Source organism: Nematolebias whitei, chromosome 8, assembly GCF_014905685.2.
Source record: "Nematolebias whitei isolate Nwh7 chromosome 8, NemWhi1, whole genome shotgun sequence".
NCBI lineage: Eukaryota > Metazoa > Chordata > Actinopteri > Cyprinodontiformes > Rivulidae > Nematolebias > Nematolebias whitei.
Genome location: NC_056505.1, coordinates 28,245,367 through 28,255,082, shown reverse-complemented (window position 1 = coordinate 28,255,082; position 9,716 = coordinate 28,245,367). Strand labels below are relative to the sequence as shown.

At 39.7% G+C, this 9,716-nt stretch overlaps 1 protein-coding gene across 1 annotated transcript; it reads left to right on the top strand.

Moving 5' to 3' along the window:
* The first annotated feature begins 7,627 nt into the window (after positions 1-7,627).
* si:dkey-96l17.6 (kinesin-like protein KIN-14E) lies at positions 7,628-9,716 on the top strand. Its single transcript, XM_037680683.1, has 9 exons — positions 7,628-7,667; positions 7,756-7,948; positions 8,093-8,273; positions 8,359-8,596; positions 8,824-8,984; positions 9,071-9,175; positions 9,304-9,401; positions 9,486-9,564; positions 9,666-9,716. The coding sequence occupies exons 1-9, from the start codon at positions 7,628-7,630 to the stop codon at positions 9,714-9,716; spliced, it is 1,146 nt and encodes a 381-aa protein (XP_037536611.1).

Here is a 9,716-nt window from a genome sequence, read left to right as displayed (position 1 = left end):
ACCAGTAGACACTGAACTGGCATTAATCTTAAAAAAATTCTGCCTTTTTTAAACAAAAAGAAAAAAAAAACATTTACTAGTTTCAGCTTCTTGATTTGTTCATTTTATGTTCATATTTGAAAGCGAAGAGCTCAGCTCCTTTTGAACTTCTAAAATAATCAACACGTCAGATGTTGCTTATGAAATAGGTGGCAAAATCTGTAAATTTGGAAGTATAAAAAAAATAATTGTCTTACAGCATACATCTGAGTTAATTCAGCAGAGCTCTGAAAGTAGAACAAGTAAATACAATATATGAAGAGAACGATGAAACACAATGATTTTTCCATAAACCCAAAAGCATAATTGAGAAAAACTTACAATTTATTTGTCAAAAATTGTGTAGTCCATCTGTGACAATTACAGTGCCTTGCGAAAGTATTTGGCCCCCTTGAACTTTTCAACCTTTTGCCACATTTCAGGCTTCAAACATAAAGATATAAAATGTTAATTTTTTGTGAAGAATCAACAACAAGTGGGACACAATCGTGACGTGAAATGAAATTTATTGGATGTGTCAAACTTTTTTAACAAATAAAAAACTGAAAAGTGGGGCGTGCAATATTATCCGGCCCCCTTGCATTAATACTTTGTAGCGCCGCCTTTTGCTGCAGTTCCAGCTGCAAGTCTCTTGGGGTTTGTCTCTATCAGTTTTGCACATGGAGACACTGAAGTTCTGCCCATTCTTTCTTGCAAAACAGCTCGAGCTCAGTGAGGTTGGATGGAGAGCGTTTGTGAACAGCAGTCTTCAGCTCTTTCCACAGATTCTCGATTGGATTCAGGTCTGGACTTTGACTTGGCCATTCCAACACCTGGATACGTTTATTTGTGAACCATTCCATTGTAGATTTGGCTTTATGTTTTGGATCATTATTTGGATCACCATGTTGGAAGGTAAATCTCCGTCCCAGTCTCAGGTCTCTGGCAGACTCAAACAGGTTTTCTTCCAGAATGGTCCTGTATTTGGCCTCATCCATCTTCCATCAATTCTGACCATCTTCCCTGTCCCTGCTGACAAAAAGCAGGCCCAAACCATGATGCTGCCACCACCATGTTTGACAGTGGGGATGGTGTGTTCAGGGTGATGAGCTGTGTTGCTTTTATGCCGAATATATCGTTTTGCATTGTGGCCAAACAGTTGGATTTTGGTTTCATGTGACCAGAGCACCTTCTTCCACATGTTTGGTGTGTCTCCCAGGTGCTTGTGACAAACTTTAAACAACACTTTTTATGGATATCTAAAAAAGTTAAATCTGGTCCTCTGGACACTCAAAAAAACAAAACAAAGCAAAACAACAAAAAAATGTAGATACGTTTCGTCTCTCATCCGAGAGACTTCTTCAGTCTGAGGTGCTGTATTCAGCTCAGTCTCTTAAATAGCACCGTCTCAGAGTGGATCAACCAGTTTGCTGCTGACAACCAAAACCAGCTGATCACATGCTCAAGAAGGACCATCAGCCTAACAATAGATCATTAGCACACTGATGGCTGTTTACTATTCACAGAGGACTGAGTGATACTAGCAACCACAGCATTGTAAGAGGGGGACAGTTGAACCCGGAGGCCTCCACCCCTGTTTAATGATGGACGATTTCTTTTCACAAAGATGGCCTCCTTTACTCCTCTCTCAAACCATCGTTCCTCTCTGTCCAGGATGTGAACATCTTCATCCCTGAAAGAGTGACCGCTGGCCTGGAGATGAGTGTAGACCGCAGAGTCCTGGCCTGATGATGTTGATCTTCTGTGCTGGTCCATCCTTTTGGCCAGTGGCTGTTTAGTTTCCCCGATGTAAGACTGATCACAGCCCTCCTGACACTGAACAGCATACACAACATTACTCTGTTTGTGCCGGGGGACTGGATCTTTGGGATGAACCAGTCTTTAATGTATTTTGGGGTTTAAAAGCCACTGGGACGTTATGTTTAGAAAATAAACGTCTCAGTTTCTCAGTTGCGGGAGTATCAGTTGACCACAAAAAAATATATTTTTCTGGACTCAGGCTTTCATAATTCATGCACCACAGAAATAACATAATTCAAGTATAGCCATTTACATCAAGTGCATTTTCATAAAGACAGTTGAGTTTTTATACATTTCAAGCAATAAATAATAAATTCCACAAGAGTGGCTATTTACATACTTTATACATCTGAAATGTCTTGTTTTGTCTTACATTTAATTACTGCTCAAAATCCATTTAAAGTTCGGTACTAAAATACACCCAAATTTAACTCTTAAACTATTCAATAATATATAAAATATTTCAAATATTTACATTTACTTTGATTATTCTAAATGTAAACCTTAAAAACACAAGTAAAATGTATTTGACATAAAACAGAAATCAACACATTTACTAAATATGCATATATTTGACTCATAGTAGTTTTTTAATATTATTATATTCACCCAAAAATGTACTTGAGTAAAAAAAAAAGTACAAAAAAAAAAAACCTCCAAAGTGTGGAATTAGTATACCTGTCATGTACAAATAGTGTATTTCTTACATTAAAAAAAAAAAACTTTAAAAACCTAAAAGTTTATTTTTCTGTGAAAAGTAAAGGATGACTTTTGGAAATATCAGCATTAGGGTAGTAATATTTAATAGTAAATAATTTAATATTACCTGCATGCCTTGTTTATTTATTTATGTATTTTAATACAGGTTCATCTGAATCCCAGCTGCCAGCAGGCGGTGTTGCAAATGTGGCACCCGAAGCTGAGAGCGCCCACGACATCAAGGTCTACATCCCCTACGAGTCAGCTGAACTCTGCATTGATCAGGCAAGACAACAAACATGTTAAAGTCCACGTTAACAATCAGCTGCAAACCAAAACAAGTTCTAACTGAAGGTAAAACAGTGAAAAGTATCGAACAACGCACAACATGACAAATTATGTGGAGAGTGCAAACAGACAATGAAGTCACTGTCTGAGTTGTTCTTTCACTCACATGGTTGTCCTGCTGCCTTGAAGACATTTGAACAGCATTTTGATGTGCATCGTTTCTTGTAACGCCTCCTAAATGCTGTATTTTGTGTGCCTCTGCAGATAACTCATGACATAGAAGTGATGAAGAAGAGGCATCTGGAAACGGTGCAGGAGATGGAGGATAGTTTTCAGGTCACAGCCCAGAAGACCCAGGTGAAACGAGACAGGACGCTGTCTTTGTGCGTGCACTATGGCAAAAATGTAACTCCAGTTCTGTGTGTTATCAGAAGTGGATCATCCAGAAGGTCAGATCTCATTATCAGAACAAGTTAAACACTGTGAGGAGAATCCTTGACCTCTACCAGGAGAGGGTGGAGAAGAACAAGGCTGACTGGGAGAAGAAAGTTGCCGTCAGTTACTCGTCCTTTTATTTATTCTTTCTGCTTTTTTACCACAAACATGTAAACATGTAAATGGTTCTCTGTGCTGTAGGGGTTAGCTGCACAAAATGAGCAGCTTCTCCAGGAGCAGAGAGCCGAGAGGAGAAGAAGTAAAGAGGAGGCCCTGCAGTGGCAAAGAGAAAAAGTTAGGTGGTGGCAGGATTCTACCCTCTAAACTTGAGCACACTCTTCTGGGCACATTTGAGAACAGCAGGGACCTTATCAGGATCGTCTGCTTTTTTTTTTTCTGTCAGAGCAAAATGCTGGAGCTGTTCTCCAACAGGATGGATGCCCTGCACTGCCACCAGACCTCCAGTGAGTCCAGCAGCATGAGTCCAAGACGTAAAAAACTTAAAAAATCACTGACTTTTGTGCATTTCACACCAAACAGCGCTGCAGGAGCTGCAGATGGCCAGACAGGAAATAGTGAAAGTCCAAGATTTGATGACCGTATCATCACAGCAGCAGCAGGAAGCCACAGAGGAAAATGGAAACTCAGACAATAAAGAACACACAGCTCAACAACAAACTGAGGTGGGTTGGAAACAGTTGCTATGACAACAAAACAACCAACTAATTACAACAACCGATCCTTTGTTGGATATCATGTAAAATGATAAAATGTAGCTGTAAATCACAGTGGCCACCAAAGTGTGGCCCGAGGGCCATTTGCGGCCCTTGGAGTGATTTTGTGCGGCCCACAATTGCAGTTTAAGAGTTTCATTTTGGCCAGCAGGGTTAAGATGTTGATGCAGACTTTATGCAAATTTTCTGGTAATCATTTTTTATATAACGTTTAGATTTAACAGCAAAATAAATGAAAAATAATCTTCTCAAAGTGAGCGACATTAAGCAAAATATAAACCTTTGCCTTTGGCTTTGGCTATAATCTTTATATTTTCTTTTCATAGTACAAAGCACCAAAAACTGTTACTGATTTCTACCAGAAAGGAGCCTTTTAGAAAATGATTCATAAAACTTGTCTAAATATAGCAGTTGATAAAATAATCAAGAGGGAAACAGGACATTTTTAAATGAATATAACGTGGTATCATCAACATATGAGTTGATCAACTTTATCAAACCTTCTATGAATCTGTTGTAGCGACTGACAGCTGGACAGTTTTTCAGAACTGCGATCAGCCTTTTGGGCCGTCCATGGTCCAAAAGGCTGATCGACCTCCTTTTAAAGGACACTTACTCATATTACGCATTTGTTGTTGAGAACAGAGTAAAATAAGAAAACAACAAACACAGACCCAACAAATCAAATAAATCAAATCCTTTTTAATAACAAATATAAGCTTAGTGTTTATAAAGCTTTTTGGTGGCGCAGAGGTTAGAGAAGGTGGGCCTGTGATAGGAAGATTGCCAGTTCAACTCCTGTTACCGACAACATCAAATTGTGGGTGGGGAAAGGTGAAACACCCACTCCTGCCTCCACCCTCATTTGCCCTACTCTACACCCTTGAGCAAGGCCCTTAACCCCCACCATCTGCTCTCCCAGACACTCTAGATGGCAGCTCTCTGTTCCACACAGAGGGCTGTGGTAGCTCAGTGGTCTGTGGTTGTGTCAGGAAGGACATCCGGTATAAAAATAATTGCCAAGTCTTGGTGCGACTTAGTTCACTGTGGTGACCCCTGAAGAAGGGAGCAGCCGAAAGAAGAAGAAGAAGGAAAAATAAAAGGTTTGTGAGGCTTTTAATGTTTTGGATCTACAACAATTTAAAACTCTTTCTCCATCAAAATGAGTCAACTTTTGTCCTTTCTCCAAAATATTGTTCAAGTTGAGAGTTACATTCACATTTTTGTGGCCTATGAATCCTTTCATCTGGATAGTTTTGGTCCACATATGAAACGTTTGGACACCACCGCTGAAGACGACTAATGTCTGAAAACACTCCCACCTTTGCAGTTCAAACACCGCAGCAGGCCCGTCAGATACAGACATTATCCACATGACTAAATGAACGTGTTGATGTTTCTCACTTTTTTAATTCTGATGCTTTATCCTTGGATCTGTACTCAGACCTGCAGTGGCTCAGATCAGCCTCTGGAAGGGGCTAACGCCCATCTGGAGGAGCTGAAGGAGAACCTGTACCAGAGGGAGAGGGAGATCACTGAGCTGCTGAGGGCAGAGAGGAGCCCCGGCCCCCCTGTCCCACAGCCCCACTGCAGCGCTCTGCTGCCTGTTCTCATACATAAGGTGATAAGAAATGAGCAAATGAGCTGAAAACTGTTTAAATGTTTCACTTAGGAAATTATATGCTGTACAAATTGATTAAAGTTCATTGTTTTGATGCAATAACCTTCTCTAGGCTCATGCAGTTTGTTGTGCTGTGGCTGAGACTCAGCATCTCCTGGATGTGATGATCGAGGAAAACCGGGTGGCTCTGGCTGAAGCCAGAGACAAACTGCAGAGCACAAAACAAAACAGGAACAATGGAGAGAAGACCGCTGACCAGGAGGGGTTAGGAGTCATGAAAATTCATTTTTTTTAAATATATTGCTTAGAGGCATTATTGGTACCACTTTACAATGAGAATCCCCTTATATATGGTTAATAAATAGTTTATAGATACATTATTAATCCTCTATAAACACTTTATAAATCATTAATAACTGCTTAATATGCATTAATTAAGGTGAGAAAGAGAAAAAAACGGACCAGTTTCTTGTCAAATGCCAAATCTGTTCATCTATAAATTTAACTAATTAATTTATATTTAAAGGTTAAGATTTAATTAATTATTTTTTATGTGGAATAATAATGTGGAATGTGGAATTCCAATGTGGAAGTTGGCCGAAAGAGACGAAAAATATTTTGAGTCTCGATTTATTCTCTACGTCTTCCAATATCAAGCTCAGAAAAACGAAATTTAATTAATTGATTTATATTTATCGGCCATTTTCTTTGGATCCACTGTGGGATGGACCTTTACAAGAGATCCTACCCACAGCCATCAGTATCTGTAACATCTCTTTAACGAAACAAGGATAATGAATTACAACAACATTTAATTTATCTTTGGGATTAATAAAGTATTTTTGAATTGAATTAATTGAATTTCATCTATGTTTTATTAAACATTTCAGACTAAATTACTACCTTGTAAGCACATTAGGCATTTGTAAACCTATTTTCTTTAGCATATAATATTGTACTTTATCACTGCAATATAAGTATCAATATTATATTTAAAAAAATTAGGTTTATAAATACTTATTGTGCTTACAAGGTAGTAACTTAGTCTGAAATGTTTAATATAACAATTCTAGATAAAATATATAGGTGAACAGATTTGGCTCACTATTTGGTAAGAAACTGGTCAGTTTTGTCTGTCACCCTTAATTAATGCATAATAAGCAGTTATTAATGATTTATAAAGTGCTTATAGAGGAATTAATAACATGTCTATAAACTATTTATTAGCCATCTATAAGGGGAGCCTTATTGTAAAGTGGTACCAGATTATTTAGAACAAAATGCTAATTTTTGCATTAATTATTTTACTAAATAAAATGGTCAGATTGGTAACTGTTAATAATTTTTCACTTCATAGGTCAAATGAGTCAAGTCTAACTTTTCTAGAAGAAACAGTGAGGGAGTATGAGGTCTGTCAGATTGCTTTAGACTGCATCAAATCTGGAGAAATCCCTGAAACAAATGGTAAATTCACAACAAACGATGGTAGCCTGACTAATCTTAAACAAATCATTGTTAACTTTGCATCTTTTATTCATGATGTAATACTCTACCTGGATTGTTATCGTTATATCAGCCTTGCAAGAGCTGCATGTTCCTGTAACTGCATCGAGTATTGACGTATCGCTGATTTCTCATGTTTTCTTTTTGCTCAGATTGTGAAATATCAGAGCTGGAGGACGTCCTTGGGCAAGAGACAATTCAAATACCAAATAAAGTAAAGGGCATCGGTCAGCAGCTTCTCTTGCTGCAGGATCAGGTTAGTGTGTGTGAGTCTTATTAAACCCAGTTGTGTTGAAACTCAAACATAAAATCTCCAATGTCTGCACAAGAAGTTTACATTTGAACGCTGGAGGTTTTATATACAATGACAAGTTAACTGTCTGAGTATGCACAGCCAAATGGTACATTTATTTCATAATGACTGAATTTTTTCAAATGTTTTCTGAAGCTGAAGCAAGAAAAGGAGGAGAAAAAGAAAATCATTGAGAACTACACTTCAGAAAGAGCAATGAGGAAGAAATATTACAACATGGTGGAAGAAATGAAAGGTGTCCAAATACCAAAGCTTTTTTTAATACTTGTCCAGTGTCGGCTAAACTGTTGTCTAATGTGCTTTTTTCTGATTTGATCTCACAGGTAAAATTAGGGTGTTTTGTCGAATTCGTCCGGTGAACCGCAGTGAAGCTGCTCAGGGTGGGGTTGTTGTTGTGGATAAATTAGACGATCACTCCGTCATGGTGGACACACCGCGAGGGCCCAGAGAGTTTCAGTTTGACAAAGTGTTCAGTGCCGAAAGCTCCCAGGAGGATTTGTTTCAGGACACAAACAGGTGAGGGTGATCCCACAATATTCACGAATATTTCAAGACTCAAGCTAAAAAGTGACATAGTGAAATTTTAAAGCAGAGAAAGTGACTTGATGTCATGGGAAAATACCAGTGATTTAAGATTGACAGATATCTCATCTCCCCCAGGCTCATCCAGTTGGTCATTGATGGATACAATGTTTGTATCTTCGCTTACGGCCAGACAGGCTCAGGAAAGACCTTCACCATGGTGGGGGACAAGGATCAGAAGAACCCTGGGATCATGCCAAGAGCTTTCAACGCCATATTTGATGTCATGCAGGAGAACAGCTCCAGGTTTACCTTCAAGGTAGCAAACGACACATCACCACAGAGAAATTCTCCCAAACTTAAAACTAGAACCTCAATTCCCCCTTCTTTTTGTTCTCCTTCAGGTTTCGGCCTACATGCTGGAGCTATACAACGACAGGCTGCAGGACCTTTTAATCAGTCAGGCGGGTGAGGCCCATGCACAGACACAGCCCCACAGCCCGGCCAGGCGGGTGGAGATCAAAAGGAACAGAAAGGGGGTTGTATTCGCTCAAGGAGCAGAGACAAAGGAGGCTTCCAGTGCCCAGGAGCTCTTCGCTTTGTTCCAGCAGGCGTGCAACAGTCGACACATCTCTGCCACCAGTGAGTTCCCCATGCAGTGTCACCCAGTTCAGACAGGTTCATGCTAAATGGTTCAGCTTAATTCACTTAGCTGAAGGTAGTGTGAGGCAGTCATGTACAGCATTACTGGTCCTGTTGTTTCTCTAAATCTGATGATTCAATGACAGAACTGTGAGAGAGTGCTTTATTTCAAACACTGTACCACAGTCCCTTGTTGTTGTTATTAATGTGATTGAATATTTCTCCAGAGATGAATGTGGAGAGCTCCCGTTCCCACCTCATCATTGGCATCATGGTGCAAAGCAAGAATTTAACCAATGGGAGCGTGAGCACCGGAAAGCTGAGCCTCGTGGATCTTGCAGGCAGTGAGAGGGCAGCTAAAACTGGTGCCAAGGACCACCAGCTCAAGGTGAGCCCAACTATGACCTAACTGAGACACACGAGGGACTAAAAAAACGTAGAATATCTCCTGAGTCCCTCTTCTCCTCTGTGCAGGAGGCAAACTCCATCAATAAGTCTCTGAGTGCTCTGGGTGACGTGATCTCAGCCCTGTCTGCAGAGCTGCCCCATGTTCCGTACAGGAACAGCAAGCTGACTCAGGTACCAATGAAAAGAACAGACAACCTTGGTCTAACGTTTAAATAACTCAAAGCAGCAATGAAAATTACAGCAAGTGTGCTTCTTTATGAGTGGTCCTGCGCTGTAACAATGCAGCTCATCTCTTTCAGGTGATGCAGGACTCTTTAGGCGGAAACGCCAAAACTCTGATGATTGTCAACGTGTCTCCTTCAGAATGCAATCTTGATGAGACTCTCACATCTCTTATGTAAGAATGACGGACAAGCCCGACATTTTCTTTTACGATGACAATAAACTGCTCATTAACTCCTGAACCTGTTGAACCCTTCAGTTATGCAACAAGAGTGAAAGCCATAACCAACAATGCTCAGAGAAATGTGGAAAGCAAAGAGATTGCCCAACTAAAAGAGGTCAGGTCTACCTAAATATGAACTTGTGTTGCTTTAGAATAAAACAAAGCTGTGAAAAAGTTGTGATAACTAAATTCTGCCCGTTGTTTCATTTTGGGCAGGTGATCATGAGGCTGAAATCTGGACAAACTGTGGAGGAGGTGGATGTTTAA

Excerpts from the sequence above, each read along its gene's own strand:
- si:dkey-96l17.6 (XM_037680683.1), top strand. The coding sequence starts at position 7,628 with ATGAGGAAGAAATATTACAACATGGTGGAAGAAATGAAAG. Across the intron at positions 8,985-9,070 it reads CCAAGGACCACCAGCTCAAG|GAGGCAAACTCCATCAATAA; the intron begins GTGAGCCCAACT and ends TCCTCTGTGCAG. Across the intron at positions 9,176-9,303 it reads GGAACAGCAAGCTGACTCAG|GTGATGCAGGACTCTTTAGG; the intron begins GTACCAATGAAA and ends CATCTCTTTCAG.